Source organism: Pyxicephalus adspersus, chromosome 4 (assembly GCF_032062135.1).
Source record: "Pyxicephalus adspersus chromosome 4, UCB_Pads_2.0, whole genome shotgun sequence".
NCBI lineage: Eukaryota > Metazoa > Chordata > Amphibia > Anura > Pyxicephalidae > Pyxicephalus > Pyxicephalus adspersus.
The window spans coordinates 79,332,954-79,350,469 of NC_092861.1; the positions used below are offsets into that span (position 1 = coordinate 79,332,954).

Genomic DNA, 17,516 nt, shown 5'->3' on the forward strand with positions numbered 1-17,516 from the left:
CAGACATTAATCAGCTGCCAGTTCTTACCTTTCTTTCATGTCCCAGCAACTGTCACTAAGTGAAGAAAACAAAAAAGTACTTTTAAGTATGTGGAATAACATCACTCATAAGAAATATGTAGTCTGGCTATGGCTTGAGATACAGAAAGCAGGGCCTTCTATAAAACCAAGTTAACCTTAAACATTACACTTGGAAGGCAGTTCTCTTGCTGTAAAATTTAAAGCTAGGCTGACAGCTTCACAGCCAGCCTGCTTTAAATATCAGAAGCTGCTGTCAGTATTGTCCATACCCAGACTCTAAGATTGTATTGGGGAAAATATGTTGAGGTTGCAAATATAATTTACTAGGTCTGTTAGGTTAGCAGTTAAACTTTTAAACACTCTCTTGGAAAAGACAAGTTTAGGAACAGGTTGGCAGGAGAGCTTAAAAATATTCTCTCTCATGCACTGCTTCAATTTACAGCAAATTAATTATTCTGCTCATCACTATGAAGACAAAGCTCTGCTGAGTAGGTGGTAACAATCCTGTAGTGACCAGGGTTCAGAAAGAGAAAACAAAGGGGCCAGTGGGAGATCATGAAAATGTGTATTCTACCAAGTGTCAGGAGCTCTGCTAAAATGAGTAGGATTGAAGCAAATGCACTAGTGGACAGGTATGTATTAAGCAGTTTTCTTCACAGGTTCATGTTAGCAATTTTTTGGGACTCACCTGAAATGATCTCCCTGTCCTACTGAAGGAAATATACATTTAGAGTTAAACTTACCTTTCCCCTCTCTCCTTCAGCAGTGCCATGTGATGTCTTCAACTGGTCCATCTTTGTGTTCAGGATTTCATTTTGATTAGCCAGGACGGAATAATGCAACTTACTAAACATGTGCACAGCAGTGAATTCATTCTGTATACTTATCTCACATTCTAATTTTCCACATTTAGATAATTAAACTTTAAGAAGAAATGTATCATATTTTAAGACTGAAAAAACAAAACTTTAGGTTTTTAAACTTTTGCATAAAAAAATTTAGACAACAGAATGATTTTAATCTTACACTTTTATTTCAAAAATGTCAACAAGTCATATAAATGTGTTTAATACTTGTATAAAGTAATTTCCCCATATTTAATATAAAGTATTTTGCAAGCATTGACACTAATGTGTAGACATTACACATTAAGAAAAGCAGAAACACAGTGGTAGATGTTAGCACAGTAATAAACACAATGAGATTATGCAGGAAAAAAATCTAGGTTAGTGCTAGTTAGCTGCCAAATTGATTTTACATACATATGAGTAAGACAATTCCAATGACACATGATAGGTATTATTTAGTTAAAAACAGAATTCACAGGAGTGGCATCACCGCTAAGGTGAAGGGAGCATTTAGAAAAAAAAAAAAAAAAAAAAAAAATTAAAGAAGGCAACCAAAGCGTGAATCTGTTACAATCAAATCAGTAATTAAGAGAAACAAAATCTTCATCCTTAGCATAAACAGTACTTTCTCCAGGTCCTTGGCATTAAAGGTATTTTGTAAGTAATTTTTTTGGGAGTCCAATTAAAGAAATGATAAAAAGGATCACCGAAAAAATATGAATGCTCTTCAATGTTTAAAAGGGCAGGCATTTGTTTTTGTCAAAGGATATGAATATCTAATATCAACAAAAAAAATGTGCTTTTTCTGGAAGACCTGTAAACAACTGAATACAATGAGTTAACATTGCCGTAATTCCTTGGACCACAAACTTTTTTACCAGCATGACCAAAGTAAGTAAGCCATTTGGAACACAGGGCAGTGATCACAATACAAATTTAGTATCTCAAAAGGATGATATAGTAGTGCTAAAGATATTTTGTGTGTTATGTGAACTTCCAAGATTTTGGTTCATAGCACAAAAAGCACAAAAAACACAAAACCGAGGGCAGGTTACAGTAGAGTCCTGTCTACCCTTGTAGTCATAAAGCATCTCAAGTTTGAGTGAACTGATTCATCTGCTTTAACAAAAATAAAAATTAGATTCTGAAAGAGGCGGCATAACAGAACAAAAGTTAGTTTGTTACATGTAGTATAACAGATTGTAACATGCAGAGGATATATTGAATAAAACCATGTTGGACAGTAATGAGAATCTGAATTTTGATCCATTTGCTAAGCATGTCTTATTTTCGATGGTGTGTAGCTCTTATCTATAATTTCATCTTGCAGAAACATGTGTAGACATCGTTCATTTTGTGCCAAGGGGTGTCCAGCAACTCTGCAAGTAAACAGAATATGTAAGAAGCTGAGATTTGAAACAATGGCATCAAAAGAATTTTATACAATTTAGAATTTTAAAAACATCAGCATTTTTGAAAATTAAGTGAGTGATTTAGAATCAGACTTCTTAACACTTTGCTTTTTAAAGTGAAATTTCATAGATGTTAACCCTAATACAAGCGTATACAACAAATAATACAATGGGCAAATATAATGATAAAACATGAAAGCAAGAACTGTTTATCATCAAGTTTCAGCACATCAAACCTTGTACCAATATACTACAATCTGCAATCAAAGCAAACGAATATTATCCTGGCATAGTGAACTTCATTGTTTCAGCGACAGGGCATACGTTGAAACCAGCAATAGCTATGTTATACCATGTAACTGTTTTAGCATCATCAATTTCAAAGGCAATCTGCATAAATTAACTATACACAACAAATAAAGGTCAACAATAAGAAGGACTTGTTTTAACTCATTCAGTACAAAGCGTTTCACAATGCAGCCTGTTTATATGTTACAGGATAATTTCCTGGCATTTGAAAAGCAGAGGATCATACTCACTTGTTTATAAATTGTTCAAGCCCTTGCTTTCTTTCCTCTATGAAAGAGTCATCAAAGATGCCTTCATCTCCTCTGAATGGAAGCTGTCTAAAAAGAGCTTTGCCAGGTAAGGGGGGAACCACAACCTGAATAAAAAATAAAGCGTTACAGACTGTTTCCCTAATGATTATCTTTTAAGCCAGTAATATTTTATGCAGAGGTAAAACAATGTGCCTTCTTAATTACTGTTCATGGAGTTACATTTCAGCACAAATTTAAAGACTCACAACATTTAAAAAGCAACAGCAAGCATCAGTAATCAAAGCCTGCATAAAGTATTTTTAACAAACGTCACTGGCATTATACTAACATGTAACATGGTCATGATCTTGTGTAATGTTAAAAATGAAAATAGAAACATTAGCTGTTCTGTCAATCAGTTCAAATCTGTGAAGACATATGAAAGATTTTTTGCCAGATAACACTTAGATGTGTAGGACTGTAGATTTAGTAGCCTAAGTCACATAATCAGATGAACCATATTTTTAACAACAATTTCTTGAGACTATGTCAATAGCATACAACATAGAACCACAACAAGACTCAAACTATATAATCCATCTGAAAACTAACTGGCATCACTCCAGCTGCTGATTCACCCCTCCAAATAGAAATTCAAAACTTCTCTTTGCAGCATTATATCAATAATCTAATTCAGGAATTCATTAAAAAGAAACCTCTAAGTGTATACAACCTCCTCCCCCTAACACTTGAAGACTTGTAAGATTAGTGCATTTGCTTTGCCTTGTGGATCTTAAGCTACGTACACACTTCCAATTATTATCGTTGGTAAACGAATGACGTACAATCCTGCACGATATCTGCGAACGATCGTATAGCACCGATCCTGTACATACAGATAACGACACGATCGTTCGTAGATATTGTACACACAATAGATGCGATCGTTTGAACGATACAGGAAGTCACGTGCACCCCAGGAACGTTCGTTCGTCACGCATGCTCAGACCAATGAACGATCGTACACACGAACGATGGTCAACGATCGTCGTCCAATCCGATCCGCCAGTCCGGTCGTTCATTTCCAACGACTTTCCTTGTTCGTCGGCGTCGTTGGTTACTTTTTTTACGAACGATTTTTGCCCAACTGATCGTTCGTCGTTCATTTTGAACGATAAAAATTGGAAGTGTGTACGCAGCTTTATTCTTCCACATTACACACTCCACACAGATAGGACACTGACCTTTGAAACTTTTTACTTTTTAACTTTTACAGGCAGGCTTTTAGTCTGGTCAAAAAATTTACTTTAATGAATGATCCTCAACTAATATAAAATTTTGGAATAGTATACTAGTATCTCAAGACAGGATTATAGAAAGATTAGAATTATGCTTTTCATACATAAAAATGGCATGGGATACCCAAAGTTTAGGGGGGGAGGAGTTTATGTTCTGGTAGTACTAAATGTGTCTACAGCACTTACTGAAAATAGCATACCGCTTGCGACTCCTTTTTTTGGGAGTATTTTTCAATTTGGTGTGACTAAGCAAGGTCTAAGTAGCTGGTGGCAATGCCTGTGTTGACCTATGAAGCCAGAGGTCTTTCCCTGCTATGCCTCATGCAATGATAGAGCAATATCAAAAAAAAATAGTCGAAATTTGAGATACAGTACAATTGATTTTATAGATCCTCATAATCACCATCAATAGGGTTGCCACATTAAATAAACTATTCAACCAAATCCCTTACCTTGCTTTCCCGTTCAAGCTCACTCCGTAGCCATTCAAAGTCACTGTATCTTCTGCGCACACAAGACTCTTTCAACTTAAAAATTGGAAGGTTTGTCTGGAAACCAAGATACGAGATGTTAAGGTACATTTTTTATGCAAAAAATGTAAACATTATTCCCATAACAACCTTTAAGTAGCTCCTAAACTTAAAAGCTAAATAGCTGCAACACAAGTATGTGAACTTTTTGCCTGCAAAAAGCAGGCAAGATGAATTAACAGCTATTAAACCTCCACTGGATTTAAAAATTAATTATTTATCTAGACAGAATATAGATGGTAAATTAAAGCGGGCAAACCAGTGAGAGAGGATGTAAACTTGCCATTGCTGAATTCATTGTAAGGAATGTGAAATGCCTGGATAGGAAGCTTTTGGTTTACGGTAAGTAGTTCTAGTCACACACCTGAAACAAGCAAAGAGGTACACGGTCACAGTAACCAGAGAACTACACATTAGGCTCTGACTGGATACCAGTGTTGGTGTTTGCATCACTGAACTAATTTTGGAAATTACAGGCTAACATCTACAGAAAACCCAGACCCATACATTTTCTGACGAAGCAAACAAAAATATGGTAATGCTGACTCATAATGCCCCATGATAGTTTGACAAACTTTCAAAGATATAGTCAATAAAAATATACTAAAACTAGCAATAGCATACACATCAGTATTCTCCCTCAGAATTTTCTTTAAACTGGGTGGGAAGAAGCTGTAGGTGGATGGTGACCCCTGTATTGTGAATCAAATTTTCAGTAACCATCCAAAAACAGCCAAAAGGGGCTATGTAAAATAGTTTAAATGGTACAAAGTTAATAACACTACAATCTATACAACCTATTACAACACTTACTGTAAAACACACTGCGGCACCATACCTTTCTACCAAATTGTTGCTTAATGCCAAGATGTGTGCTTTAAAAACTAGGGATAAGGATACTTTGAGACTGTCAAATCACTTCCACTTCTGGTACCCCACTCCTGCTACATTAGCCGGCTCCCAGCACAGCTTCACCAACAGCCTGATGACAGGGCAGAGGCACAATATAGAAACCGGCATTGTGCCATCAGATGTCACAAATCAACTGTAGAATGCGAACACAACAACGCTTTAAGGAGTTATCTATGCAAACACAGAAGCTGTGTTACTATACTGACAAAGGTTACATATGAAAACATGGCTGATAATACTTTCATGCCCCAATGTTCAATGGGAATGTTTTACCTAAAGTGATAGTATTTAATGATAGGTAATACTATTAACCATGTAAATCAATCTGTTGTGATCCACTAAAAGAAAAAAACAAAAACACTCTTTTTTAAATTTTGAATTTTTGGATTGATGTTTTCTTCAAACAAATACTACGGCAACAATTATGTGTATTGTTGCATGTAGTACTCATGGTTGTGTGGCTGTCCCAAGAACACAGACTTCCTGACACATCCCAAAAAGATTCCGTTAGGCTATTTGTCTAAAGTCGATAACCTATGTCTGGTGTTCCTTTGAGGGACTGTTCAAGACAGAATATGAACTCTGTAAAGCACTGGGTAATATCTTAGCACCATATAAATACACAATGAGAGTAGTAATAATATCTGCGAATGCTTGGTAAAGGAGGAGCAGCACTGAGGCAATTATAGTAAATAGTATGCTGTGTTTATACTGGGCAGTATATATTGGTTGGGAATGTACAGAAAACACAGTGCTGGCTTTGTTTGTTTACATTTCCTCAGTCATATGGGCTTGTGACTGAAGAGATTTCAAGAAGTTTACTGTGCTAGAATTTCTAGCTAGTATGCAGGCACAGGAGTTTGAAAAACCAAGATGGCAGAGCCCAGTAACAATCTGAATCATGTCTAAAGCAGGTACAAGGAGACTACTTTAGGAGGCAGTTGAAGCTAAACATTAAATTACACATAGCACCTAAACAAGTGTTTAGGCAAAATTGCCATTTAAGAAGTGTATGCAATACAAAGTAATGCCATTTTACCTGTTATTGCATTGGGCTTTAATTAATGGCTAACAAGGTAGAAGACTCTACTAGACATAACTGTGCCAAGCAGCCACATAAAGCTGCACATACACTTCATAATTACAACAATTTGAAAATTAAAGCGTTTACTACATATTTACTCCATCAATAAAACTTTTCTAAATAAACTGGTTGTTTTCATACCAGGGGAGATTTTTTTTGGCATCAAACATATGCATTCTAACAGGAGGGATAAGTGAACTGCCTGCAATAACCAAATGAACATATTTTTTTTTTTTTTGTGTATTCCCCAGGCAGAATCAGTGGCCATGACAATGACAAAATAGTACTCCCAGTATAAAGGACGATATCAACTCCTTCCTGCTTCATCTCTCCAGAATTTTTACCCGACTTCAACTCTACACTATGGGTGTTAGAGAAAGGTGGAGAAGATAGAAGTCTTTACAAGCTTAGTGTTTTCTGCAGGTGATATTTTGCATTTCAAAGTCCCTCCTCTCAAATTACTTTACAAAAGGGGATTAGCTGCTCTCTTCTAGTGACCCTGTAAAGATCAAGTTTGGGAAGACTGTTTAGAAGAATTTTCATACACTGAGTACGGAAGTCTATAAAGTTAATCTCTGAAATAACAGATCAAGTTTACATATACAATACAAAGAGTAGAAGTGCCAATTCATCTCATTTTACCATGCATTTTCCTTATTCTGAACTTTTGACATAATGATGGGTGTGAAACAGAGGGAGGGAGAGCAAACATACAATTTCTGCCTGCGTGGGTCCAAATGGAATTTTAATTTTCACACAATAAAATCACGAAAAATCCCCTTGTCCTTTTTTCAACTCACTGAGAAAGTACAAACTAAGTATAAAGGAGGCCCAATATTTTAATTAGAATATATATTAAATAGCAATTTCAGGCAACAAGTGAAAATCACAAATATCCAAGGAACCATGCAATACTGCTAATCAGAAAGTTAACTATCCACCTCCATCCAAATTGTGTGTAATCCGCTGAAGGAAGAATTTAGAGCAGTTTAAAAGAGCCCTTAAACCCCATCTTCTTCTGTCTCGGAAACCCTTACTACTTTCCCACCATTCCATAACCCCCCTCTTATTGTGTGATAATAACTCTTAGATTGTAAGCTCTTTTGGGCAAGTTCCTATCCTCTCCGTATCATTGTTTTTACCTATTTGTCACCTGCAACTCCTATTTAATGTACAGCACTGTTTATTGAGTTGGAACTTTACAAGTACAGTTTAATAAGAATTCTTTCTGAATCCTGTGCGATTTTACTATTAATCGCTTTATATTTGACTTTGTCTTAAGTTTAGCCATTTAAAAAAAAATAATGTTGTGAGACTTTGGGACCTGAGAAGGCTATCTCTATACCTCAATGCTATTATAGCCTTTGCTCCTCCAACCACACCATTTGTGCCTAAACTATCGACATCAAACTACTTTCTTGTATGAGGGTTGTATACATAATGACATGTAAAATGTGTTTTGTCACCAGAACATCCTATAGCAGCTCAATTGTTACAGTGTTATATTAGCCTGCTATAAAGTTTGGTAGCAATGGCTGGTGGAGTTCTGTACTACTGTTTTAGCACTGACAGATGGCAATCAGGCAAAAGAATTAGAAATACAAAACAGTATAACTGGAGATTAAACACTACCACTTTAAAGATCACCAAACAGCTTCATTTTGAAAAAAAAAAACAAAAACAAAAAAAAAACTACTAAGCTGACTAAAGAAGCAAGCCCCAAATGTTTTTTTTTCCTCTATTTATTAACATATAAATCAACTTTCCAAAGTTCAACAACAGTACAGTGTTCTCCCCAGTCCCTTTTAGTCAGGCGCACCACCCGGCTGGTATTTGAGTGCTAACTGTGGAGTTGGGTCATAATACAGGGGCTGCCACCCACCTACAGCTTGCTCGCACCCAGCTTAAAAACATTTCTGGGTTTAACACTGCAATATATATATATATATATATATATATATATATATATATATATATATATATATATATCCCATCAGCAACCATTCTCATATTATAGTACCCAATTCACATTACAGAACATTACTAGCGAAAGAACCTTCTTCAATACTGGTTGCCCAATTGATTTGGAAGTAGGCATATTACATTTTTACTTCCCGGTCTATAGTGAAATAAAACAGCTCTGATCTACACCACCATCTGCCGGTAGGAAAATTAGGAACTTCACAGAAATGCAACTGCAAACACAATACCTGAGAACCAAACAAACATCTGACTTTTCAAATCACAAATATCAAAGTTCATTTGATCAACCAGTCACGTGTTAAAACAGACTTTGCAAATGCCAAAGGCAAGATTTTGATAATGAAGTTAAATATTTCCAGTACACAAGTCTGCTACTCGTATTACCTACATTAACACTGAACAAGAAGCCTGAACTAGCGATAAGAAACCAGAACATATAGGATTAAGGTAATTAACCACCGAGAACCCAAAGTTTTTTTGCTTTTTTTTTCTTGTAAAAGTGTAAATTCATTCCAACAAAATTAGGCAACTGCAAGAATTCTTGGGCTGTGTTTATTGTGGTGAATTTAACACCATCAGGTGTATTGTAATAGGGCTTTTTGGTTAAAATCCAGGCAACATTAGTGTGTTAAATGATAAAGGGGAATATTTAGAAAACTGTAAATTTGACAGTATACAACATTTGAAAACACACGGGCATGAAAAATTCACAACCAGCAACAAGATATAGCTGAATGTTGGCTTCACATGTAACAAATAGATCCCATCACCACTGCAGTATATTTTTCAGAAGAAAGATATTGATGTGCAGTCTTTTGTTTTGACTGATTTATTGTATGGTGAGGTTGACAGACTTGGCTTACCATACACCATGGCAAGAATTGCTTTACGGTATTGGAAGTGTCCTGAGATATCACATGTTTCCGAGTGTGATCACCATGTACATGAAGCTTTAATAATTTAATCTTCCCTGTAGAGACCCCACTAATTTTATGTCTAAGCTGCACATGAAACATTAACTCTAGGCAGTGTTGAGGTTACCAGGCCTTCAGTGGGCAATAGAGACTTGCCGAATAGGTGACAGAACAACGTTCAGTGACAGGAAAGGACTAGACTTATTCTCATCCTGGGCAGATGTTAAGACTCTGTACATAGTCTGGGCCTTAAAATGAAGAGGGCTTCACAATTGATTTGAATACTAACACTGGAACTTGCGGACACTATGAGAACTGTTCCCTTAGAAAGCTTTTGGGTCAGGTTCTCTTTAAACATAAATGTAAGCCTCATGTTTTAAACTGACCATTGAGAGAAGTGGTGGGAGTCAGGGACCCATACTTGTAGAATGCTTCAGAACTGGGTATAAAATATAAGACTGTGGGAAACAACTGCCCAAGAACAATGAAGCAAGGATTACACAGCTTTTTTTGGTATCTGAGCTCTTTTCTGAAGCACTCTTCATAAAACATCTTGTTAGGGCATTCTTTGTTTTGTTCAGATGCACGACCAACTCTCCATCTAATCTACTAGGAGTTTCAGTTTGATTTTAACTTTAAATTTGTACCTGTAAAATCATAAACAAATAATAGTGCAGAACACAACATACATTGTCTAATACAGAATTTGAATATTTTTAATTTGCAGGAAGTCGCTGTGAATTATATTTCTCCCAAATCCTACCCTCCCAACCTCTTCATATAAAGGAAAACAGAGTAAAGACACTGGAAATTAGAAGAGAGTCAAGTACCACTTTATGTTGTCGCTGGATGCTTTTTAGAAGCCAATGAACATAATGAATAATACTGCGGGACTTCTTTCATCCTGCTTTACTAGTCATAGACATAAACATAAAGCTGCCTTGTTGCCATGGAGCCTACTTTTATGCTAACATTTCAAGTAGGCCAAGGTAGCCTTGATACAGCTGGGTTTACATTTCCATTAAAATAGTTGTTTGAAAGTTTAAAAAGAATCTATTCAGTTTGGCTTACTGTTTATTGCTTATGTTAATATCCAATTAACTTTCAAAAGGGCATCTCAATGCTGTGAGCATCAGAAGTGAGCTTGGGAAAACAAACAGAAGAGGTGGAATATATGAAGCAAGAAGCACACAGTAATACAGCTGCACAACCTCCTAGCAGTTTTCATTGAACATGCACTGCAAGGAAAACACTAGACCATGCAATGCCTTAATCCGGAGCAAATAGTCCCAATACACAGAACTTGCTGTGCATTTTATACTTCGTGCCAAATGGGTAAATAATCGCCAAAGTCAAATTCATTCACAGTTTAGGAACAAGTCACTTGCAAATGGGAGCCAAGAGGAACTTTAAAGAGATGAGATGTTCACTCATTCACATGAATAGAAAAAAGGCAGTACAAAAAGTAAATAAAATAATGGTACCAATTGATTTTAAGAAATATTGGGTTCCAGGTAATTGTCCAGAGTTGCAAAATAAAAAAAATGATAAGGTAGTAGATAGAGTAGGAAGACCAGCAGGTTTTTTCAGCAGTGTCCACTATAGAAAGACTCCCCCTCACTGTGTGGCCAATTCCAGTGGCACAACCGGATGGATCGGACTTGCCCTGTGGGATTGAAGGTACGTGCATTTTTTTTTTTTTTGCCGTTTTCAGTTTAGTTCCTCTTTAAATTGAGTTATCCCTAAAAACTCATACAGTGTCAAGAGTGTCAATTGATTAAATGGTCTGAAGGTATATCCAAAGTCTGAAAGAAACAAAGCAATTAGATAAATCTCCGGTAATCTAATGGAGATAGGCATTATTTAGACCACAATGCTTCCAAGGATTTTAAAGCATCTTGTCTATTGGTGACCTCACCAGATATTAAGGAATAATTCCACTCAGAAGCAAAAGAAAGCCTACTAAGGCGCTCATGGATTCATGGGAAAAAGTGGCAAATCTCTGCTGCCGAGTAAGTCAAGGTGCATGTGCCAAGTTACAACCCGCCATAGTTTTTCTTTTTCTAGGCATCATGTCTGCCTGTTGCATAAGTATATCAGGTAAACATTTGATCCAGTGCAACCAGAGCCAGACTTCCAATAGGTTTAGTTCTATACAACAGGTTTAGGCTATTTGTGTTTTTTTTGTTACCCCATAAAACTGTAATAACTGCTAAAAGTAAAGAAAAAGGTTATTGGGGATAGTAAGCAGGAATAGTTGTAAACTATATTGGATCCATGACAGTATTTTTATGGTGAATCCCCTTATATCCAAGTCGGATTTCTTTGTTTTTTTTTTTTTTTCAACATGGCTTCCAAAATCAGAAAAAAAGGATGGTAACGGACAACCCTGCTTGGTTTCATTAGTTGTCTTACATTCAGATGACAGGACACTTGCATAATACAGCATTGTTAGCACAAATCAAGCTCCTTGTTATTGGCTCTAAATTAAATTTAAACCAACCTCAATGAATAAACCCAAATATTCTCTGTACAATTTTCCATGAAAATAACGGAAATTGTGCAACTTGCTAGTGCTGATATGTTTACAGGAAATGAATAAGCCAAGTTTACTGCTCATTTCCGCAGAACTGGGAAGAATAGAAGCTGATATACAGATTATCAATCACTGTGATTTTTTTTTTTAAATGTATGAACCTTAACAATGAACTGTTGATCTATACAGTGAGAGAGTAGCAGTGACTGGTCATTATTACATGAAATTACTGAACCAAGGAAAAATGAAGGGGTTGATCCATGCTTTGTTACCTTTCTATATCTAGAAGAAACATGTAAAGAGCACCAAGATTTAGGAATATGCACACCTGTAGTGTTGTTAAATATCTTTGTGTTTAGCTTTAAGGACTGGTGAGCAAGCAAAGTCTATTTCAGCCAGTGCTGGGTATTGTTAAAATATAGTTTAGCTGGAAAATTATGCAGGATTAGCTGAACCATGAAGGGCAACTGCTGGGCAGACCTCACAGAACTTTTAAAGACAAGCTATGCAGACAGAAAAAAGAGGAAACTAAGAAAAGGCAGAAACTAAAGGTTGTTCACCAAAACTCCAAAAAGGAATTCACCAAAACTTCTCAACATTTACAAAAATGTCTTGAAACACACACTTCATGCGAAAAACAAAACATTCTACTCATACATACATAAATAGCTGAAGTAAACTTAAAAAAAAAAAACACAACAACAAAAAGTGCACATGCGTGAGATCAGCGGCATTTTCTTTCTCCCCATTGAATAAAAAGCTCCTTCTATGGGTTTTAGCCACAGTTTCACTTCATTATCATAGAGATGGGCAATGCAGACAGAAAACTTTTTTGAAGGTTAATTAAAATGACAGGGTTAATAAAGGATGATACCTAATTTTTTCTAGCAAGGATATTCATGTATTTTTTTGGCCATCCAACACCCAAGATGCCTAATAATATATAGCTTATCTCTGCAAACAGCTTTAATAGTCACTAGCTTTGGCCTCCACCCATCAACCCACCACTGTTCCATTACTTTGATGGGCTGTATGAAAAGAGAGTTTAGAAGTAGAAATTAGGGAAGATCTGACTGCTGATTGCCATAGGAAGCACCCACTAATCTAGGATGCCCAAATAGGTACATGAATAGAACTGGTGTACAAACACCAATAAAACTTTGGCACCAAACAAAGTTGGCTTTAAATTGTCTCCCATGTTTATTTCAGGAAAGCATTTATTATAGTACTATATTATAATCCCATAAAAAGCCCCACAAGCTAGGAGTTCACCCCTGGGGTGGTTCGGTCGAAATGCAATAAAAGGGGAATTAAATAACAAGGGGAAAATACATCAGAAATGATTCTAGAAAAACAATTGCTGCTCATCGATCTGGGAAGATGGGATGTCCAACAACTATAGCGAGAAAGTTTTGAAAGTGGAAAACATTTAAGACAGTTGCCAGTCTTTTCAGGACTGGACATTCTAGCAACTTCACTACCAAAGTTGCATCAGAATAAAAAACAAGACTTCTAGAAGGTCCTTTGGACAGACTAAAAGTGGAGATGAACAGTGGTATGTATGGTGAAAACCAAACACAGCATATCAGCACAAACACCTTACACCTTATAGCATGGCAGTGGGGGGATGATGAATGGGGCTTGATTGGCAGCCACAGGACCTAGGCACCTGTAGTCACTGAGTTGGCAATGAACTTCTCTGGATAGGAGAGTATTCTGGAGTAAAATGTGAGGTCATCAATGTGACAGCTGAAGCTTCACCAAAGTTAAGTCATGCAACAGGACAATGATCCCAAGCAAACCAGCAACTCTACAACAGAATGGCTGAAAAAGAAATGAGTCAACCTGTTGCAATAGCCCAGTCAAAGTCCGAACCTTAACTAGACTGAAATGCTGAGGCAGGACCTTAGAGCTATTTATGAATAAATGCTTGCAAACCTCAATGAACTTAAGCAATGCTGTAAACAAGAGCGGGTCAGAATTCACAATAATGTGATAGACTGATGTAGTCATATTGAAAATCTATTGCTACTAAAGGTAGTTCTTTAACCCCCTGACGATAATCCCAAGTGTGACTTGGGGTAAAAAAGAAAAAACATGCTAAAAGCGGTAACACCCCGAGCCACAATCGGGGGGGGGCCGCGGGAGTTCCCGGTGACATCGGTGCATGCGTCAGTGCACCAGGAAATTCAAATTATTTTGTATTGGCTTCATTCATTAATATATATATATATATATATATATATATATATATATATATAAAAATACATGCTACTGTACAGTTATATTACATGTTTCAGTATTTTTATGCAACCTGTTTTAACAGATTTTTGTGTTTTTTTATTTAAAGCTTATGCCTAAGAATTATAGGCCTACAATGTAAAATACATTTCCATGCAAAAAAAAAGCGTAAAAATACTGACATAATTAGACGGAGGATAAGTTACTGAATTAGGGCGCACACTTCCTTTTTTCACAGATGGCTATTTCTTTTTTTTTTTAGTACACACACAAGTACAGTGTCCTAATACATAAAACCTTAAATTTAAAGAGGGTGTACTTTCTTTTTCACATGACTAACTAAAGCCTAGCTTGAATAATATGGCTTATTTTAGCAAAAAAAAAAAAAAAAAACAAACCCAAAGATTTTTTTCGGATTAGTTTGTAACAAGAACATGATTTGGGACTGCAAAAAAATTGGCCAAAGCAGTGGTATTCGTGTTTAACATTTCTAAATAATAGAAAAAAGTAGTCTTAGGCTAGGTACACACATGTAATAATTGTCGTTAAAAAACGAAGACTAATGACAGATCAACGACTAGTCATGATTATTTTGAACAATTGTGGAGGATTCCGTACCTGCTGTAACGATACGATCATTCAATTATTATCCACCAATAATCTACACACACTAGATACAATCGCTTGAACAATGCAGGAAGTGACATGTACCGCAGAACAATTCACGATCACTACACGGCGGTACACACAATAGATAGCGAATGATTGTTTTCCAAATAGATTCGCCAGGATTGTTGTTGCTCGTTCATCAACGTCGTTTTGCACTTTTTTTGTTAATTATCGAACAAATGGCCGTTAATCATTTGTTACCAATGGCAATTATTGCACGTGTGTTCGTAGCCTTAGAACTACAGAAGAAAGATTTAGGAGTGTTTTGTTTCAGAATGAGCAAACAGGCCAGATTATTGATGTGCATCACAGAAGATGAGGGGGAGGGCATGGCAGCCATTATTATTATTAAACAGGATTTATATAGCACCAACATATTACGCAGCACTGTACATTAAATAGGGGTTGCAAATGACAGACGAATACAGACAGTGACACAGGAGGAGGAGAGGACCCTGTCCAAAGAGCTTATAATCTAGTAGCTGGGGGATTTTACACACAATAGGATGGAAGATATGTAGTGGTGGGAAGTAGTGATGGTTTTAGGAGGAAGAAGATGGGTCAGCAAATTTGAAAAAATGGGTTTTGAGCGCTCTTTTAAATGAGCAGAAAGTAGGAGCAAGCCAAATAGGACGAGGAAGGCCATTCCAGAGAGTTAGGGCAGCTCTTGAGAAGTCTTGTATCCATGCGTGTGATGAGGTTATGAGTGAGGAAGTCATTGGCAGGTCATTGGAGGAGAGGAGAGAGCGGCTGGGGGAGTATTTTTTTTTACCAGGTCAGAAAGGTATGTGGGACAAAAACTGTGGAGGGATTTGAAGGCAAAGCACAGGAGCTTAAATTTGATTCTCAGGTGAAATAAAAGCCAGTGTAGAGATCTGCAAAGAGATGCAGCAGAAGAGGAGCGGTGGGAAGGATGGATGAGTCTGGCTACAGCATTCATAATAGATTGTAGAGGAGAGAGTCCATTTAGTGGAATACCAGAGAGAAGGATGTTACAGTAGTCCAGACGAGAGATAAGAGCGTGCACAAGGAGTTTGGTGGTCTCAGGGGATAGGTAGGGGCGGATTTTGGAGATGTTGCCATGGTATAACTAAGTAAGGGGCAGGTTGATGCAGACACATCTTCGGCTCTGGATCAACATTTCACAGTGCCTGGACTTCTTACTGTTAAAGCTGACTAATGACCACATTTTTAAAAAGGAGGCAATCTCTTTTTTATATTAAAAAAAAAATTGTAATACTTTTTTTTTCTTTCTTTACCAAAGACTGCAGGGAAACTTGCGTCATATATCCAAGGAGGCTGCTCCTTGCAAACAGGCCCCGGATCGGGCATGTGCGTCATCAGATAATAACATAAAACCATGCTCAATCTCCTGCATGCCCAGCAAGATTGTCAATTTTCTTTTTTACAGTACATTTGGAGGAAGACATGTCACCAGATATTCTTATATCTGTAGCACCACTTTGGGTGATGGGAGAAAAATGTAAGCGCCGGAAAGAAAAGAGAAGCTGAGACAGAGCAAACAAATCGAGGACTTGTCATTGGTAAGAAATGGAAATTTTTATTTCATGAAAGTTCTGCTATAGGAGACTCAGACAGTAGATTTAGGTGCATAGATTGTCCTTGGCAAGGTAAGAGAAGCCTAATAACAATCAGAAGAGTCAGGTGGGCAGGAGACAGATCTTGTCAAAACATTAGCTTTAGGTATCTTGGTTACCTGGAAGAAATCTGCAGCAATTTATTTCTATTCACAACTCTTCATAGAGAAGACATGATTACTGTATTTACTGACTGCCCTATACAACAAGACCACAAAACATGTGAACCCCAATAATAAGGAAAGCACAGCCCCAGCCCAATGATATAATGTAATAAGATATATGATAATATGTGATAATAGATGTAATATAATGATATATGATAAGATATAATATGATATATTATAATGGTAGGATAAATTAAGATATAATGACTGCTCTAATGGTGAATGAACCCCGGGGGTCTCCTCTGTCTAGTAGTGAAGGAGGCCGGGGTGAGCTGACAGGGGTCAGGGTACACAGACCACCCGGAGAGATGTCCGGTGCTGTCCTCACCTTCAGTCGGACCTCGTAGGTTGTGTACCGGTTCCGGCCCACCCCGACTGTCTGCGGGTTGCTCACGTCAATCTCCAGGAAATTGCTCGGCGGGCCGTATGCGTCGTTCAGGTTTTGAGGCTTGCTGTGCAGGCGGCGCGTGTCAACTACAGTGTCAGCCATGTCTCCCGGCGGAGAACGAGGCGAAAACCCGGCTCACAAACCGAACCCGTGCGGTCCAACTAGCTACCGGAAGTAGCGGCTATGACCTGTCAGGTGACAGGAGGAGGAAGGCGCGCTCACGTGTTAGAGGAAAGCTGCGGGAGCGCGCACGGAGTGCTGCGTTCCTAATCACGTGATGTACGTGCAGCTGCAGACGTGTTCTAGAATGTGGAACCAGTGTGAGGTTTGGTGGGGGATTCTCACTGCTCATGTAGTCACAGGGCCTTCACAGGAA

At 37.4% G+C, this 17,516-nt stretch overlaps 1 protein-coding gene and 1 long non-coding RNA gene across 2 annotated transcripts; one reads left to right on the plus strand and one right to left on the minus strand.

Annotated features, from left to right (window-relative positions):
- Positions 1-1,032: 1,032 nt before the first annotated feature.
- On the minus strand, positions 1,033-17,357 carry SNX3 (sorting nexin 3). Its single transcript, XM_072408732.1, has 4 exons — positions 17,081-17,357; positions 4,571-4,666; positions 2,821-2,945; positions 1,033-2,248 (listed from the first exon to the last, which is right to left on the minus strand). The coding sequence occupies exons 1-4, from the start codon at positions 17,240-17,242 to the stop codon at positions 2,143-2,145; spliced, it is 489 nt and encodes a 162-aa protein (XP_072264833.1). The 5' UTR covers positions 17,243-17,357; the 3' UTR covers positions 1,033-2,142.
- On the plus strand, positions 8,946-10,593 carry LOC140328851 (uncharacterized). Its single transcript, XR_011920360.1, has 2 exons — positions 8,946-9,074; positions 10,269-10,593. It is a non-coding gene; the product is annotated as an uncharacterized lncRNA (long non-coding RNA).
- Positions 17,358-17,516: the final 159 nt, after the last annotated feature.